Raw genomic sequence first — 19,156 nt, forward strand, 5'->3', positions numbered from 1 at the left:
TGGGATGGGACATCTTAAACTTCTACGGGAACCTGTTCCAGTGCCTCACCAGCTTATTAGTGAAGAATTTCTGTCTCACAAGGTCTAATAATGCCTGATGCAGTAGCTCACAGAGACTTCAAAGGTGAAAGACTGGCATAGCTCTGGCAAGGGGAAAAAGGAAAAATGAACAATTTTTCCCTATTTCAGGACCTTTGCTTTAGTGTTCCCAAAATGATACATCAATATATAATCTCAATATCTATATTTCCTCTGACATTTTTTTGCCTTTCTTCATGTGGCGTTAATACAGTTGCAATGAATTCTTCTTGGGAAGACAAAAACATTACCTCACAATCTATCTGAAAGAAGAGAGACCCTTTTCTACCCATCTTGCAATGTCAGCTTCTGAAGAAAGTGCAAACCAGGGAGGGTGATCAGCAGTGTCTCTTTGTACCAACCAGATGGAAAGAGAAGGTACGTGAGACATTCACATGGATTCTGCAGCTGGCAGCAACCAGAAAAGTGTGAACTTGGTCAGTTGTCTTTGGTCAGTGCCTTTAGGAAAATTTGCCTTTTCCAGATTCATCCCTGTCCTATTTTAAGGAAGATTCTTGTTGCTCCACTCCAGGAAAGTATTATTTGTTTTGCTGCCTGTTCAGCATTCATTACTTTACATCCAAGAGAAGGGAGGAAACAACAAACCAATTTCTTCCATTCATTTTCCACTGATTTTAGCCCTAGGGTCAGCTTTGGCATTCAGGGAGCAATATGCTTTGTGACCTAAAACACTGGGGACAGCAAACAAAGTGTAATTCTTGCTGATCATATTAGTAGCTTTCTTTTTCAACAAGGAAAAAACTATTAGCTTTGCTTACATCACTGTGAATTCCATCATGGAATCCTGCACTTCACTATCATCTACCTTTAATGACTTCATGGTCTTTTAATTAAAAGTGAATGAAGCTGGGCATGACAAGCATTGGCAAGTGGGAGGAAGGAAAAAAACTGATGTCTTCTCTTGTAAGTTATTTTGTATTATTTACATACATCACCACTGAAGTGCCTCACTCGTAAAATGCAGTGGGAGGCATTGATGTGTCAGGAACAGCAACTGGTTCTCCAGTAAACTGTGCCATTTGTCACAGTGATATCTGCATATGAGATTGCCTCACTTCTTCTGTTTGTATAATTTCATTTTTAAACAAAGAAAGAAAAAGTTTCTGGTTATTTCTAAGATCATTACAATGCACAGACAGTGACACCCTGTCCACAGATGCAGCACCAGCGCTGACAGAATATTTCTCTTGCTGCCTTTCAGTGGTGCCAAGCACCTTCTCTCTGCCAGTGGAAGCCTCTGCACAGGGGTGCCTGGTTGTTATTTTCCTTTGTGTGGAATGTCTGAGGAAGACAGGCTGAACAATGCCTTAATCATGACAATTCAGAAGAGGATCAGCATCAGAAAATAGCTGCCACAAAACCCAGCACAATTACTGCTGGTAAATCAGACAGATTTTGCCTTCAGATGGGAAGAACATACTGACCTGCCTGTATCTGCAGATGTTAATCAGAGCTGGATCTTTCTACTTCATTTGCCACTCAGTACCAGATGCACTGATGTTCTCTGAGATGTGGGAGAGCCCCTGATGAGGACTGGACTGGGGTCCCTGCGCTTGTCTCATAAAGTTCTAAAGTTTTCTTCTTCATCAAGGGCATATGGGGCTGCCTTACATTTTGGAAGGGCAAAAACTATTGGACATTGTAGGGAAAGGGTAGATTATGTGCAGGGAAAAAACATTCTGATGTATTTTCACAGGCTTAAATTCAAGAAAAGCTTCTTGAAAACTATTAGCTTATGGAATATTGTCTCAAAGAAGTGTGATATACATAATAGAATGCTGGGCATTGTCCTACAGAGTGATTAGTGAGATGATCCTGTCTTCCAGCTTTCAGTGTCATTGTCTTTGTGAAATATTTCAAGATATGTAGAAGAAAAAAACTATGTAGATGCCCTAGAAGTGAAAATAATGCTTCAACATATTTAAAAGAAAAATTATTCTAAGACACTTCATGAAAGACATCAGGAATTAATTTGGCTCCCTAGGTGTCTTCTTCTCACCATATTTTTAATTCTTGTTTGTATTATGCCATCTAAAGCTAAAAAAGGTGAATCTTTGATGTAGCATTTTTGTCTTTGAGTGTTTGGAGAGCTGAAATCTCATTATTTTTTTCCAATTGTATTTTCTAATGTGGAAGTCCCAGAACCTGTAAATAATTTACACTCCTTTTGAAGTTTCTTTATCAGCTTTACTTCAGCAATATTCAAACAGAGATGAGAGGCAAGATGTATCTTCTTGTGATACCCTGTGACTGTAAGGTAACGTGCTGGAATGTTTGAAATGTGGTATAAATGTTTCAATGGCTCCAAACAAAGTTCAATGTCACAATGTTCACATTTCATTCATTATGTTACCTCCTTGCATTTAAAAGCTCCTTGCATCTTTTAAAGAAATGAACTCAGTTTCACAAGTGCTGACACATTAAACACATACTACATTGCTCTGAAAGAGCTCTTCATTAGCTTTGCCTCACTGGTAAGCAAAATTAAATGGCTGATGGTGACCCAAATTCAGCTCAGTTTGAATACCATGGAAAAACTCACATTGTATCAGAAAACTGCCAGGTGACAGAAACATTGAAATTCAATTTGAGTGTTTCATGAGCATAGTGTTCCAGGAAAAGAGGGGGAAAATATAAATCTTTATGCAATGAACACAGAGCTTTTCCCTGTCCTCTCACCCCAAGTCTTATTTAAAAAACCCAACCCAACTGTCAGAAGGCAATCACACCTAATTTGATAATATTTAAAATTTCAATTCCTGATGCAACTACAACTCTGTACTCTACCTTCTACCATCTACCATTGAAAGTGTCTGTTTGTGGTTTTTATTTTGGAGGGGAGGTGGGGTACCAGGGATCTGAATGGCAGCCCAGCTCTTCCAGGGGATATCCTTGAAGATGAAGCCTCTTTAGCAAGGAGAAAGAACTGGCCAGGGCTGGTGAATAATAATTCATCCCCATTCAAGGCAGAGGACTGATGTAGATAATTTCTTAAAGTTCTGTGCAGTGCTGTATTCTCCTGTATATTTGATTATCTTTAAAAAGTCCACACATGTTTACAGTTTTGCAAAGGAGTCCCTTTTGCAAACTAATTCTCTTGAGAACTGCAGTGGGAACCATAAAATTCTCCTTCTAAAGGCCATATGTCCTCTTTCCAATATTTTTCATTAGCATCTTGGTAATTATGTCATGGAATATGATTCTTAAATGTATGTTGACATTTCTTACTCAGAATTGAATTCACATTATGGTTGATGAATATATTGTTTCAATGAGTCCAGAGCATGTCAATGTCAAGAAATGAAATGTGTTGTGACAGGAAACACACTGCAGAACTCATTGCTCTCCTTGAACAGATTGGATGATCTAAGGACAGGTGAAAAGCCTGTTTCAATGGAGTAAAAAAGTAGTGTTTATTTCCACTAGGAATGTTTTACTCTGTTAAAAGCTTTTTTATAGACATTTAACTCAATGACAAACAGAACTGGTAGAGACAGATTTTCCTTCAGGGTTAGAGGCTACTGCAGGGAAAATCTGCCCTGGACTGGGAATTCTAGCCTTGCTGACAGCAATCTTTTATTCATTCCTTTGTACCAGCTAATGTAAATTTGGGGTGGGAATGAATGTTTTCAAAAGCCAAGACATTTCTCAAGTTTTTAATAATGTATAAGCATTTCCTGTTTTGCCTTCATCTCAAAGTAGTGCCTCTTAAGTTAGTGCCAATTTCCAGATCCATTATGAATCTTTCTGTCATGTAACATGAAATGAACTGATTTGAAGCCATTACCTGAACATGCAATCTCTAAGACAAATGATTCTGTAGCAAAATACCTAGAAGACTGTAATTGAGAAGGAAGGCTGTACAACACATCCCTTACTCTTATCGACCACTACTGCCATGAGGGGTCAGCCCCAGGGCTGCAAGAGATATTGGATATCTGTCTGTAATAAATGTGTGTCTCCACTGAGGGGAGGTAACTCCCTGCTGGTTACTTCCCCACCTCTCTGGCACCTTTTCTCTCCCAGTTTCTTTCTAGCTGGGAGTGCCTGCTGCGGGCCAGGCTGCAAACACAGGGAGCAGCCCCAGCCTTCCCACGGGAAGAGGCACCCTATGGCTGGGCTCAGGGGTGGGCCAGGCAGACTGACCTAGTTTGAGGAGCCAGATTTTGCTTTTGCTGCCCCTTCTGTTGCATTTTCAACATTCATAAATGAGAAAAAGCAATGACAATTTTTTCAAGACTTGGAGCAGCCAAGGAGCTGGATAGGGCTGAGCCCTAACAGGGATGAGTGCCCATCCTGCCCTTGGTGGAGACTGGGAGTGAAGTAGAAGGCAATGCTCTTCCCTCTATCTATGCTCAAGCACTTCTCTGTTTGTCCCCTGTACCAGAGGAATTTGGATTGTCTCCTCTTAAAGCTGCAATGGCAGCACTACAAGGAGAAGCTCCTTGAACTTCAGAAGTGTTCTTGCCTGTTAGAATTAAATCCTACATGAAGTTAAAAACCTGAGGTCTTAGGAATTTGAGCACTATTATGGCTTCTCTGTGTGCTAACAATACTGCTTTTAGAAGAGTTTTAAGTCTAAATCTCTTTTGTGAGGAATATTTTGCCCACAAGTCTTTTGAGAGTACTATCTGACTATTACTATCCTTGTGTGAGCAGCTGTGGGGATTAAGGAGTCATACAGAAAGTTACAAATTTAATTTGTCCCTGAATTACTTGGCACTAACCAGTTTCATTATGTTATGTGTGAGTGAGCCCTTCAGTATGTAACAGCTGCTGATAGTGGAATTTTATAGCAATCAAAAGGGATGTAATCCACACCAAATTTGTCAGGCAGTGTTGCTTCCTCTTGCGATTACTGTGATATATCAAAAAGTCAGCAGGGATGATGCAACCTTGACTTACAAAGACACTGTTGTTTGTGAAGCCATAGAAATTGGTAGGTATAGATCTGACCTCCAGGCTCCCAATGCTGATACAGCCAGACCCATTTCCAACCATGGAGGAAGAAAAATAAAAGGAAAAATCCCAGCCTCATCCTGACCATTTGATAACTTAAATATGTTGACATGGAAGTTAACAAAGATTACAGTGTAAAAATGAAACTTTGTTATTGTAATCTCATTTACCACAGTAAAGGAGGAAAAAGTATGAGCTCACATGCACCAGGTGTGGATATCTGGCTGGACAGATAGTATTGCAGTGCCTGTCTTCTCTTGCAGTCATTTCTATACTTCTTTGCCCAGCACTACCTAACATAAAAGCCAACTATCCTCCCAGTTCTTTATCAGACTGCTTTGCTTGCACAGGGGTGCCTGGAAACTGGGTACAGGCAGAATCCCCCAAGCTCTTTCTCTCCTCTGCAGTGACTCACATGTCCTTCTACAGAGACATCTGTCTCCAATGTGGTTTGGGGAGCAAATCTGCTTTCCCAATGCCAGACTTGTGTAGAAGACATGCACCCAGTGAATCAGGACCTGCTTGGTTCATGTTGGGGTTGGCAGGTCACAGAACCAAAGTTTCCCTCTTCTGGGTTTATCCTTTTAAACAGTGAGCCCTTCTGACATATTCTAAAGAGGGGATAGTGGACCTGGAGCTAGAGGAAGCATCAGTCTGCAACATGGCTTCAAGCACTTGAGCTTTGTAAAGGAGTATTTAAGCACACATGTGATTTTACTTGTTATTAATGAGCAGTTCAACTCACCTCCATTCCCAGTTTGACAGTGACCCCCTGAGCAACTGTCCCAGTGCTGCCCAGGGGACCCAGGAAGCAAGATGGGGCATTTGCATTCCATGAAGGGAAATTGGCTGCTTGAAATTTAAGGGCTGTACTGTGTTAATTTCCTGATGTCAACGTTTTCTGTTGAAAGACCAAATGCAAATAAAATCAAGGTTCAGCTCCTGAATGAAAAGAGGGAGGGAGGGAGGGAGGGAGGGAGGAAGGAAGGAAGGAAGGAAGGAAGGAAGGAAGGAAGGAAGGAAGGAAGGTAGGTTGGTTCTGAGTGAATTCCCTTTTGGTGATTCAGTCCAGCCAGACTTCATGTGCAAAATTCAGCATCCTTTGCCTCCTTTATGATATGCTGAGCAGCAAGAGTTCATCACAGAGAATGAACTCTGTCCTAAGAATGGATAACAACATGTCACTGTGGCTGATTCTTCATTAAGGGAATTAATTGCCTTGTGATTGCAACCTGCTGCAATGAGGCAACAGTAAGTTTAAAATGGGACTCAGAGGAAATAGCATAAAACTATATTAAAATGCAGCAAGAAACCTACATTACCTTCTCTTCTTAAAATGGGAACTTAGTCTCCCTTTGCATAGATGAAAGATTTAAATGTGATATCAGGATGCAAAGCTAAAAATTGGTACTGCATTGCCTAGGGTATCTAAATACAGCATATGGTAAGTGGGGCTGTACAGATACAAACCCATTTAAAATCCTTTTTGGCAGCAAGACTCAATTGTCATGTTTTGTTAGGTCTGTTTTGTGAAGCAAAGGCATAGCTTATGTGCACATGCAGTGCAAGAAAGGATTTCCTACTATGCCCCAGGAAAACTGACAAACCAAACTATTCTCTAATTGAGTTGTGTTCCACTGTACTGAAAAATGTGGTCTTTTTAGCAAACAGCTTTAATGCTAATTAAAGAGCATCTTTGCTTGTTTTTAAGAATCATGTTATACAATCATGTCTGCATTTTTAGCTGGGTGCTACAATGTTTGTCCACAGAAATAGCCAATTGTGACATAATCTTTTTAAGTGGTCTAGATATTTTGATGGTAAAGCCGGACACAAGGTGGGCAGGACAGCTGGCAGATCTCATTCAAGCTCTGCATTATCATTACTGAAAGACAGAAGCACATCCAAAATATTTGTTTTATGGAAGAACTTACAGAGCTATGATAAAGCAATTTATATCCAAAATTTATACCAAAAAAATTTATATCCACACAAATGTATTTTGGGGGAAGATGAAGAAACAAAGCTTTGTCTTTTGTAGTATCATAGTTAAAAACTTGAAGAGTGGTGGCAAATGGAGTTACATCCAGCTGGTGGCTGGTCACCAGGCGCGAGTGATGCAGAGGAGCGGCACACGCCGCCAGGGTTCAGTGCTGGGGCCAGTCCTGTTAACCATCTTTATCAATGATATGATGAGGGGATTGATGGCACCTCAGGCAGTTTGCAGATGACACCAAGCTGGGTGGGATCTATGGAGGGTGGGAAAATTCTTCAGGTGGGCCTGGGCAGGCTGGGGGGCAATGTCTGGGAAACTGCACAGTGGAAAAGGACCTGGGGGTGCTGGTCAATAACAGCTGAACACAAGCCAGTGTATCCAGGTGGCCAAGAAGGCCAATGGCATCCTGGCCTGTGTCAGCAATGGTGACAGGACCAGGGCAGGGATTGTCCCCATGTGCTCAGCACTGGTGAGGCCACACCTCAGGTCCTGTGTTCAGTGGAGTGACTCTGGAGAAGGGCAACAGAGCTGGAGAAGGGTCTGGAGCTCCTAATGAGGAGCAGCTGAAGGAGCTGGGTCTGTTTGTCCTGGAGAAAAGGAGGCTCAGGGAGGAGCTCATTGTACTCTACAACTGCCTGAAAGCAGGTTTTAATGGACTGGGGGTCATTCTCTTCTCCCAATAGCAAGTAACAGGACAAGAGAATATGCTCTCAAGCTGCAATACAGGAGGTTTTGATTGCATATTAGGAAATTTTTTTTCACTGAAAGGGTGGTCAGGCAGTGGAACAGTCTGCCCATGGAACTGGTGAAATTACCATCCCTGAAATTGTTCAAAAGGCATCTGGATGTGGCATAGATATGATTCAGTGGTGAACAGGGCAGTGTCAGGTTAACAATTGGACTTGATGATCTTAGAGGTCTTTTGAAGCTTAATGGTTTATGATTCTACAAACACAAATAATTTGGTGTTCCTCAGAAATTATTTTTACCTTAAACAGTACAAACCATGCTGTTCCACAAACACTGCAGTAAACCAGAGGAAAATCAAAAGTGAAAACTGAACAGGAAATTTTTTTCCTTTGTCAGGCTTAAGAAATATGAATTAGTGTTAATTTCTTAAACTTGTTTAACATCACAGTAAAATATTTGGAAACCTGACTGGCAGATCTTGGTACTATTAGAAATCCTCCTTGAGCACTTTCATGGAAAGGCCAAAATACCATAAGACTGGTAAAAGAAAAAGACAAAGAGCAGTTCTCAGATGGCAAGTTGTTATTTGAAAGAAAATAATTTTTTCTTCATGTTCCTGCTTGACACAACCTTAGAGAATGGTCAGTGGAATAAATCTGTGGGGAACAGAACATTCCTCTTTAGACACTTTAAAGAAGAGATTGGGTAAACAGAAACACCCTGTTTGTAGGGTCACTGGCTGCATTTTAAGCAGATGCATGGACTAGATTATTTCCTGAGGTTTTTTTTCCAACTCTGTTCTACAATTCTCATCCTCTATAGAATTAAATGAGTGCAGAAATCACTGGTTTTGAAACTTCAACTATGCTTTTATTCTTATGAACTATTTTATTATTCTCTGTTTCTGCAGATGCTGTGACTGACCAGGCCATGTTTGCTATGAGGAGATGTTTACCCAGCACATTTAAAATTTATCTGGATGATGAAAGATTAACACTGTTTTGAAGTTAATTTATGGCTCCTGACACACACATCAATATCCTTTCAAAACTTAGGAGAGACTCTACAAAGAGACAATTCCATTATTTACACAACTGAATTAAAAAATCTTAAAATTACATTGCCTCTTTGGGATTTTACTTGTTTACTTAATGGGCCTCTTGACATAAAAGCATTTTTGGCAGACACATTAATTGTCACTGAAGTAAAGGACTGATTTAAAACAGCTGATTTTCTTTCCATCGTCTCCTGCTGCAGCAGTGCAACAGTAGGCAAAATAGCATGGAGCTCACAGCACACATGGTGAAGCAGTGTCTATTTTTTCCTCTAGACTTTAAAATCCCACTGCAAAGCTGATTTTCCGTGTACTTCTGATGGTGGCATACACTTGCATTCTCATCAGCCCTGGTTCAGACCCGGGCAACAGGCTGAAGTAGTAAAAACCTGGTCAAAGATTTCAGCCTAGGAGATGTACATGTCAAAAGGTTAAAAAAAAACCACACACACAAAAAAGCTTTTAATGCATTAGGATGCGCATTTTTATCATCCTACTTTTTGTGTTGGTGTCAAAGGTTTCTCAGAAACAACCAGTGAAGGAAAACACTGAATTTTTCATGCTAAAAGTGATAACAGTGTCTGTGAGGAACAGAGAAAAGCATAAGAAAAGGGACAAAATATGTTTATTGTGTATTGTTGAACTGTAAGTTCTGGGAACAAGGAGGAGAGAAGCTGAAAATAAAGTTCCAACAGCTCAGCCATGAAAAGGCATAAGATTGAGCCGTCGGGAGCTCTTTTTAGCCGTGGTGAGAGAGGAAGCCCAGTATTTTAAAACCACGCTGATGGATCGGCAAGCTGGGCAGGGTTAGTTGGATGGATTAGCAGCGTGGCCGCCAGGTGTGCATCCCCACAGGCGCGAGTGATGCAGAGGAGCGGCACACGCCGCCAGAGCCGCATCTGCCCTCGCTGCTTTACTCGCCCCTCGCTTCGCTCCCCAGCACCGGCCCGCCATCGGCTCCGAGCGGCGGGACCCAGCCCGGGCCCCGCGGCCGTGCCCGCGCACCCAGGCTCGGGCTGCGGAGCCGTTCCGCGTAGGCAAACAGCCCCGGGGCCGAGGGGCTCCTGCCGGGCCGGGCTGGCCGCGCCGCGCGGCTCCGGGGCCGCCGTGACCGCCGCCGGCCGTGAGGGGGAGCGGGGCCGCCCCACAGGTGCCGCCGGGCGGGCAGGCGGAGCCGCCCCGGCCTCCCCCCGCCGCGGGGGCGGGCCGAGCCCAGCCCAGCGCGGGGGCCGGGTCGCCGCCGCCCCCGCCCCCTGTCGAGCCGCCCGCCAGCCGCGTCGGGCCGGGCCGGGCCGGGCCGAGCCGTGCCAGGAGCCGCCGGAGCTGGAACTGGTACCGGTGTCGGCTCCGCTGCCGCGGCCGCGCCCGCCGCTGCTGGGGGAGGCGGTGCCCGCGCCGCGCCCCCGCGCCCCGCCCGCCCCCGGCAGCAGCAGCAGCGGCAGCGGCAGCCTCAGCACCTCCGCCAGCTCCGCCAGCAGCTCCAGCAGCAGCACCATGGACCTCTCCTTCATGGCCGCGCAGGTGGTGCGCGACGGTGGCACGGGACGGGGCGGGACGGGAGCCCGGGCGGGACGGGAGCCCGGGCGGGGGCGGCGGGCGCGCATCCCCTCCTCTGCTTTCCGCTCCGGTCCCCTCTGCTCCAAAGTTGCATGGCGAGGGTGTAAACCTGAGCGTCTTGGGGAAGGGGCGAGGAGGAGGGAAAAAAGGAAAAAAATGAGGCGGCTTGGCGCTGCTGAGGAGAAGTTGTCGGCGCAGCTCGGGGCGCAGCACCTGTTAGCGGCCGGCGGCGGGCCCGGCCCGGCTGCCGCTCCCCGCCGGCCTCCGGGCTGGGCGAGGCGATGAACCATCTCTCCATCCTCCCAGACCTGCTGTGAACGGAAATCGGAGATGCGATTTCTCGGTTCTTTTTCCCCATTCCGTACTGCGACTGTATGTGCAGCTGTGGTTTTGGGGGTTTTTTTAAGTTGTTGTCTACAGAATCCAGCTTGGCGTGCATAGAAATACTCCTCTGTTTGCATGAACAAATTTTTTAAATTGCAGCTTAGTTCGGATTCCAGCTCGAGGCATGATTGTGGGTGTTGGTGTTCAATGTACTCATGCGTAATACACAGAGACGTATGTACTGGCTATAAGCCACCCAAAGCCAAAAATCATCGTGGTGAATCCAGGTGAATTGGGTTTTTAACAGAAAGTGCTGTGCTTGAGACAAAGCCACACTCACTGACCATCCATTACCTTTTCCAGGATATATTCTTCTATTCATGTGGGTACCTAAGTGTAATTGGCCTTTTTCAAGAAAAATTTGGATCCAATAATTTGTGATTTTGCCAAAAAACATCACCCACCATTTAGAGGTGGAGTAGGGGCCAGGAAAGCCTTTCTGCACTGTTGCTGCCTGAGTGCTGACTTCATCTGGAAGCCAAATCTAATCCCTGAGCTGTTGTTCTGTTTCATTAATGCAGTAGCTGTTTTGTCTTGTTCTCTTCCTAAAGTCCACTTCTGAGGGGGTGTCAGGCTCTGCCTTTCTGAAGGTAACAGTTGACTGTCCAAGCATCTCTTCCCTTTGGATGTATTTCTAAGAATTTTTTTTAAGGAAAAGCACAGTGGGGATGAAAGCATAATTTCTATTGTTATGAGATCTTCCTGGTAACTGGAGTATTCAAAAGAAATTTTGCAGGTGTCAGACCATTTTCCTTCTATGGTCCTTCTCAGCACAGTCAGTGAGCTCCCTGTGTCCATCTTTTGTTCCCTAAGTCCTGAGCTGAAGGGGAATGGCCCCACAGCACAGAAGCAGAGGTGCAGCACAGCAACAGGTTTTACCCAAAATCAGAGTGGAGTGTGCCAAAGCTGGGACTAGTGCTGCCCATCCTCTTTTTTATACTCTCCCTTATTCATTGTCCCATATTCTACATAACTTCTGTGCTAATTCTGTGTGTTGTAAGAGTCACAAAGCACTGTTGCTTTGCTTCTCTCCACAGTTCCCAGTGCAAATGTGTCTTACACTTTCTAAGGTTATTGCAACATGCTTTTCTCCCTGATCCTTTGGGGCTAATTTGTTGTTTTCCTTTGTCACAAGAAGTGTGAATTGACAGTTTTTGTTTCAGTGTGAGGTGAAGGCAAGGCAGTACACCTCAGGAAGAAAGGCTGGAATACCTTGGAGCTGTGTGCCTCAGAGCCCTTTGGGTGGTGAGGATGGTGGGAAGCAGTCAGGGCTGTCAGATCTCTCCCAGTGGGGCCATAGAGCTCATTTGGTCTGCACAGCACAGGGCATGTGGGGAATTCCTCCAGGGGGTATTTGTGTAGTTATTAACCTTTGATGAGCTGTAGGAGAGGATTTCCTGGGCTCCTTTTCTACTGAAGGAAATGAACCCAGTTCTTAGGTCCCTGTGTACAGCAGAGGCTGCAGTTACCCCTGTTACTCCCCATCACAGGCCTCTTGTGCCTGTCTGAACTGTCAGCCCTTTCCATTCCTGTCACCATAGTGACATTTAACCCCCAGTGTGACACTCCTTTAATTTAGGTATTGCTTTTCTTCAACTTTCTTTTCACTGCTATATCTTTTTGGGTTTTTTGTTTGAATCATTTCTGTAGCATCTCTGGTGGTGTGGTCCAGTGAGATATCTTCAATAACAAATGAGTGAGAACACAAGAGAATGGCTTGTGCTTCCTGCTCATAATCACTTTTAAAGATACTCTGCTATCACTCTCACTATCATCCACCTGCAGCAGGTATCACATTTTACCTGATGAATACCACACACATTAATATTTTGTAGAAAAGTAGGTAACACCTAAACTGAGATGCTTAAAGGCATACAAGCAATGGTTACCTCTCAAGTTAGTTTCTTTTTACAGGATACTGAAGACTATTTATGTTCCTGTAAATTGCTTTCATGTTTTCACACCTTTGCACTGCTCACTGTGGACCCAAGTTGGCTTTGCTGGATGTCTTGTGAGACAGCATAATGACCTGTATGTCAGAGCCCCTCTGATGTAAACACAGGAGCAGAGTGTAAGTTTGGTCACCACTGGCAGCCTCAGTGTGTTATGAACAGTTAAAATCTGACCTCCTTCTAAGTGCAGCTTGAGCAACCAGCTGAGCACCTCAGCTATATTGTATTTATTAGCTGTGCCATGAAGAACAGCTTTTGACTGTAACTATTAAATCTGTTGTTAAATGAGCCCTTTTGCATCAGTGTGTTCATCTCCAGTCAGTAGCTGATTGAGCAGGCTTGGGTGTCCTCTGTTCTGCTGGTGCTCTAATTGGCTTTGGTTTAAGGTCCCTTGTGCTAATGAGCAGGATCACACCTAGTCAAAGCCTGTTAGCACTGGGTTTCCATTTTAAATCCCTATTTTAGTTAAAGTAATGCTGTACATCTCAGGATGCTGTGCCAGAGGTGTTCAGCCACTGCTGAGCTGTGTGACAGCCTCATTTCTGTGTTGTTCAGGGATTTGAGAGCACTCTTGTAGTCTAGGTAACCTCAGAAATAGCCACTTCTCATAGGTAGAGACTTTTGCTTGCAGCACAAAAGCCTGGTTTTGGGAGGTGCTGAGTGCTGCCTCCAGGCTTGTGTCAGGGGTTAGGGGGTTGCTGCCAGATGCCCAGGGGTGAGCTGCCCCCTCCCTGCTTCTGACAGACTACAATTAATATTGATTTAATAGCCAGCTGAGGAAAAAATGTTAATGGGAGCAGGGTTGAAATGTCCTCAACCTGAAAAAAAATAGAAGCTTTTAGTGGGAAAAAAATGGGAAGGAAGACAGAGAAATAAAAAGTGATGTCATGGTCTTCAGTATGGTCCAAATTGATATGAGCTGGGCAGCACCTGCAGCCATAATGTTACTGATACGTTTTTCAAGATTTATGTTTGCAATTTAATTTTCCTGAAGTGTTTCCTGTATTTTCTGTTTCATATTGAAAATGAAGTCTGGATTTCCTTAATTTGCAGTGTTTTTATGGTCAGGTATGTCTCCCTACAGTAAAAATATAATTTTAATTGTTAGATAAATGGTCTTTTCTTCTTTTATGTTTGGAACAGGGAAAAGGTAGCAAGAGCCTTGGGAGTATGGGTATTTCTGTGGATTTTTTTTGAGTAAATAATATATAGTTGATGATTCTCCATGTTCAAAACCTCTTTGTAAACAGGTTGCGAGGATTTGAAGTAGAAGAAATTGAATTCTTTGTGTATAGTTTAATAATTAAAAGTTGTATTTTTATAATCTTTCATTTCAGTTGGAGTAATGGGAGCTTGTTTTAAACATGAAAAGTGATACCATGCTTCAAGAGCTAGAGAAACAAATGAGCAAGTTTGGTACAGAAAGCAAAACCTTTATAAAATGAAGATAATTTCATTGCTTTTGTGTTCTCTATTACTCTTCTAGGATTTCAGGTCTGGTCAGTGATCATTTGAGTCACTTGAAGCCTTTCATTGCATTGACAGTGAATCCAGGTCACCTTCCCCACAATAGGGAGGTGGTCATTGCTGCATCTTGAAGAAACCATATTGGGACAATAACAATCCCTGGTTCCACATGAAGGATACATTATTAAGAGCTATGTAACTTCTGAAAAGCCCTGGAATACACAGGATGAACTCAGTTCCTGTAGGGTCAATAATATCATGCAGGTTATTTATTGAGAAAATACTATAATAGCAGATTCTGCAAGCTTTGATTTAAAATATCCTTTCATTTTGACTTATGCAATCATAACATCATTGTCATTATGTCACTTAAAGATTGGAAAACACTTTTAAGATCAGTTTCAGCCATTAATATAGCACTGCCAAGTCCACCACTACACCATGTCCTTAACTGCCACATCTGCACATTTATTAACTACCTCCAGGGGTGGTGACTCAACCACTTCCCTGGGTAGCCTGTTCCAACACGTAGCAACACTGTGCATGAAGAAATGTTTCCTAATATCCAATCTAAACCTCTCCTGGCCCAGCCTGAGGCTGTTTCAAATTTGCCATGTCACTTGTTTCTTGGAGGAAGAGGCCAACCTCCACCTGGCTATAATCTTCTTCCAGGTGGATGTCAAGAGCAGTGAGGTTCCCCCAAGCCTCCTTTTTCTTCAGGCTCAACATTCCCAGCTCCCTCAGCCAGTCCTTACCAGACTTGTGCTCCAGACCCTTCACCAGCTTTATACTCACATTTTCCAGCTGACAAGGACAGCCCATGTGCGTGCTGCAAGGCCGGTGTGTGCACAGAGGGTGTGCTTGCCATTCTTGGACACCCAGCCCCCTGAACAGAGCTGCTGCATTTCCAGAAATCCCAGACGTAGGTCCAGTATCCCTTAATTCCTTTCTAATAAGATTTCTGGATGTTAGAGGATGCACAATTAGCATCTGCTGTACTCTGCTGTATCAGCACAGAGGAACCAGAATGCAGGATAATAACTGCATTTGTTTTCCCACTATTTCTTTATCTATTCTCCCTCTCAGGGGTTGAGAGCCTTTATTAGCTTGTGCTCTTTCTTACAGCAAGGTAATCTGAAGGTATTAAAAAAGAGAGAGTTTAGATTTGTGGTTTGGGTAGGTTATTCCCACCAGCTCAAAACAGAATCCAGGCTGCTTGCTCAACGTGAGCTGCAGGTGTGTGTGTGTCCATTCTCTGCTGCCAAGAAAGCTCCAGAGAAAGACAGACAGACCTTTCAGCCATGCTTGCACTTGGGGAGTCTGTCTTTGACAGTGCTGAATGGTGGCCATTTGGAAGCTTTCACATTACTGTATGGAACATTTGCTTAGGACTGTTTTTTTCTGTAAAAAGTGGGATCACCAAAAAGCAACCTCTTTGCCAAACCAATGGAGAGTTGGGATTAAAAGATGCATGAACAACTCCTTGCCAAAAGCTGCCTTGACTATAGTCTAAGACCTAAGACAAAACCTCTTTGATCTATATCATTAAACATTAATGATGTTAGCTAGGAGCTTGTAGTCATTCTTTTATATAACCAGTTCAGTGCTCACTTATCTGCATAACAGGGCACTGACCATTGCTCTACCAGCTCCACTTTCTTCCAAAGGTTAAAGTAATTTTCTCTGGCATTCTTTGATTCTTCCAGAATGCCCTGACTTATAATAAATAGAACCAAACCGGCAGATGTGAGTTTAACTAAGGAGTTCCCAGATGCTTCTTTCAATCTTAAGTCCTGATGTCTTGCTGTGGTACAGCACAGCCAGAGGGACCAGCTGTATAATCCAAATGTTGCCCAAATCCTGGTTTGTGTGTAGAAATCAGTGCCCTCATCCAGGATGTTGCCAACAGTTGAGGTGAGAATCATTTTCTTTCTGCTGGCTGCTTGGCACAATTGCATTAGATTTTTATTAGTGTGGGGAACAAGAGGAATCCCTTCACTTTTCTTACCACTGCAGTAACACTGCAGACTACATTTCCAAGTCTTGTATAGTAGAAATTTCTGTTCCAGCAAAGCTTTTGAAAATTCATTGGAGATTTGGGCGTACTGTTTTTATAAAGTGTTGATACTGCACTTTGGAGGAGGCTGTTGTTCCAGGATTCTGCTTGTAATTGCTGTCAAAAGATGTTAAAAGCAGTTTTGGAATCCAGCAATTTTGCTGGATTCCAATCCAGCAAAACACTTAAACATTTACTGCACTTGGAACACGTGTATATTGTTCCAGTAACATCAACAGGACTGTCCACTTGCTGAAAATGAGGCATCTTAGAGCCTGGCACTGATGGAGAGAGAATGCTTTGCAATTCATAGAAAAATATCCTAGGAGAGCAAGAGAAAACCTACTGTTGGTCATGTTATTAATTCAGGGAAGACTGAGACTAAGTGTTTTGGGAGTGACTGTGCTTTCCTCAATTAATAGCATGATTAATTTCTCATAGGAGCTCTTACATGTTGGAAGAGGAGGATGTGGTAGGAGGTGGGTGATGGGGAAGGGAAAGGAGGATGTGGCACACGTGTTTGTGCACCTAACAAGGGTTAGAAGAAAGTGGAAATAATTTGTGTTTCATGTGCCCATTAACTGTGAGAGTAATTCTGTGACATATGTAATATTTTTTTAAATAATTTACATGGTTTTCAGCAGTTATATGCTAAAAACTTCACAGAGCAGATGTCACATATTTCCATCTTTGTTGAATGTGGAAAGGAGGGTTGTAATATAATAGCAAAGACATTTACATGTTTTACAGACATAAAGCATTTCCCAGCTCTTTATTGCAGCAGTAGCTGGGGTCCTGTTGTACACAGAGAATAGCTAGAGATGGCAGGTAAGAGGAATGAAGACTGAAGCAGCACTACATTCATGCCAATTGCTTGGTGAGGTGCCTGTTTTTTCTGGAACAGTAAGAACCCAACCCTGTCCTACCCTAAGCCATGATTCTCTTGGGAGACATGATGAGAATGGAGTTTCTGGGCAGCAGCTGAATAGCCCAGTTGAGTCCTCAGAATCCATAGGCTGGAAAATCTTAACTGGTTATAGATTGGGGTGGAGGTGGTGGTGTTATCTTGGTTTTGGCCAATTTCAGATGAATTTCTCAATTCATTGATGAGCTACAAACATGAGGGTGAAAATTCTGGTTTAAGTTTTGTTGAAAATTGAATGGATGCTGGCCATTAGGAAGCTAGTTTCACCATCTTCCTAACTTCATTCTCATAACAGACAAAAGCAAAAATCTCCAAATTATTCAAAGGGTTATATAGGATTTAGAAAAGCAATGTGATCCTTTGGTGACCATACACCATCAAATTAAATCATTGATAAAAGATTAGATCATTTAAATGGAGTGCAGTGATGTGGAAAGCAGAAAATTACAGCAGCAATCCAATCTGCTGGACTTTAGTTTCTTTGGAAGTGTTTTTGGTCATGAATTGCATTTTCTGCCTGAGCTAGTGAGGTCTGTTGTAGTCCTCTGTCTGTTGTTTCAGCAGACATCTTGGTTTGATGAGTATAGTATCCTACACAGAATTACTATTACCCATCCTCTTCTCACAGGGGTGATGAGTTTTAAAGGTATCTTTTGAAAAACCAATGGCTCTCTGTGATTGTTATAAACAATTTTTTTTTCCAGCAGATACATGCTGAAGTGTGAAAGGAAGATCCTTGAAAATTGGTTATAAACTGATGATAGTTGTGTGGCTTGATCAGTGGCTTGATCTGCTTCTTGTGCTGGTTAACATGTCGGGATTGTTCCATTTCCGTGGAATGGAAGCCTTTGGCAAACAGGATCCTGACATTTCATATGCAAGTTATGAGCACTTTGGAGCAAAAAAGGGGCAGAATGAAGTGTGTGAACTGCTTGACATCTTTTTTGAAGGTGCTGTGTGGTCAGGGTGTGCAGTCGTGTCACCTCTGGTGCTGCAGTGAGGAAGGTCTGGGCACTGATTAGGCACAGAAGACATGGCCAGCTGTGACACAAAGACCAGGAGCTGAGCACTTACTGACTGTGTTCTTTGCATGCTGGCAGGACTACAGGGAGCAGCAGGGTGACAATCTCTCCCTGTGAGTACAACCACCAGCACACAGCAGCCAGAACTGGAGCTGTGATCGGTGCTCACTGCCCGCCCGTTCCCCGCTGGCTCACACACCCACACGGTGCTCTCAGTCTGTCTCACAGCACCAGCCTTTTGAAATGACACCTACTCTGACACTGAATCTTTAGTCTTAGCTGAATTCCACTCTCCTGGTAGCTGCCAGAGCCCAAACCTGCCAAGCAGCAGCTAATTAGAAATCATTACTATTATGGTCACTTCAGAAAAGCTCAGCACCTCCTTGAAGCAAGCTGCTGGATGCAGGGCCATTTCCTTTTGTTTTACAAAGTGATTGTCTCTCGTGTGGAAATGTTTTAAAAAATAATAATATTAAAAGCTGTTAACCTCAGGTGGTCCTGTTTGTAAGCCTTTTGTTTGTAAGCCTTTTGTTTGTAAGCCTTTCGAATATTACAAAAGGTAGAACACCCTAGGAATGAGCCTGCATAACTAAAACAAAACCAAACTTCCATTGTGGCTTTTTTTTTTTTTCCCTGCCAAAACAACTGGAAGAGAACTTGCAAAATGTGGGATGGTGTGCTGGGTTCTGTGACTGATAAAAGAGACCAACACCACATTGCTGCATGGAAGGGAAAAAGACACCTGGGTGTCTTCGAATGATGTGTAGAGGTTTTCAGGTGTATGCTCAGACAGAAAAAGTAACAATAGGACTGATGCAGAAAGAAAAATATCAAAATTTAAAGTTTTAAAGGGTTTCTGAGATGTCAGCTGAACCCAAGGACATGGAGCAGCTGATCTCCTTTAAATAGCTAGACCCTAATTAAGTGTATGCCTGAAATGTGTAATTCTCTCAATTCCCCTTCTGCTTAAATGAAGTATATAATTAAATGTCTTG

The 19,156-nt window shown here is 43.2% G+C and overlaps 1 protein-coding gene across 2 annotated transcripts in view; it reads left to right on the plus strand.

Annotated features, from left to right (window-relative positions):
* Positions 1-10,242: 10,242 nt before the first annotated feature.
* Positions 10,243-19,156, plus strand: part of CUNH14orf132 (chromosome unknown C14orf132 homolog) — a 33,376-nt gene continuing 24,462 nt past the window's right edge. Inside the window, exon 1 of one of the 2 annotated variants that reach the window (XM_054276174.1) lies at positions 10,243-10,319. In XM_054276174.1, coding sequence (XP_054132149.1) covers positions 10,293-10,319 — 27 coding nt within the window. In that variant the 5' untranslated portion in view covers positions 10,243-10,292. Of the gene's footprint in view, positions 10,323-19,156 lie in introns of both variants that reach the window. The other variant, XM_054276173.1, reaches the window with a different exon arrangement.

The sequence above is a fragment of the Melozone crissalis genome, unplaced genomic scaffold, assembly GCF_028551555.1.
Source record: "Melozone crissalis strain CALT ecotype California unplaced genomic scaffold, PUWL_Pcris_2 ptg000018l_1, whole genome shotgun sequence".
NCBI classification, from domain to species: domain Eukaryota; kingdom Metazoa; phylum Chordata; class Aves; order Passeriformes; family Passerellidae; genus Melozone; species Melozone crissalis.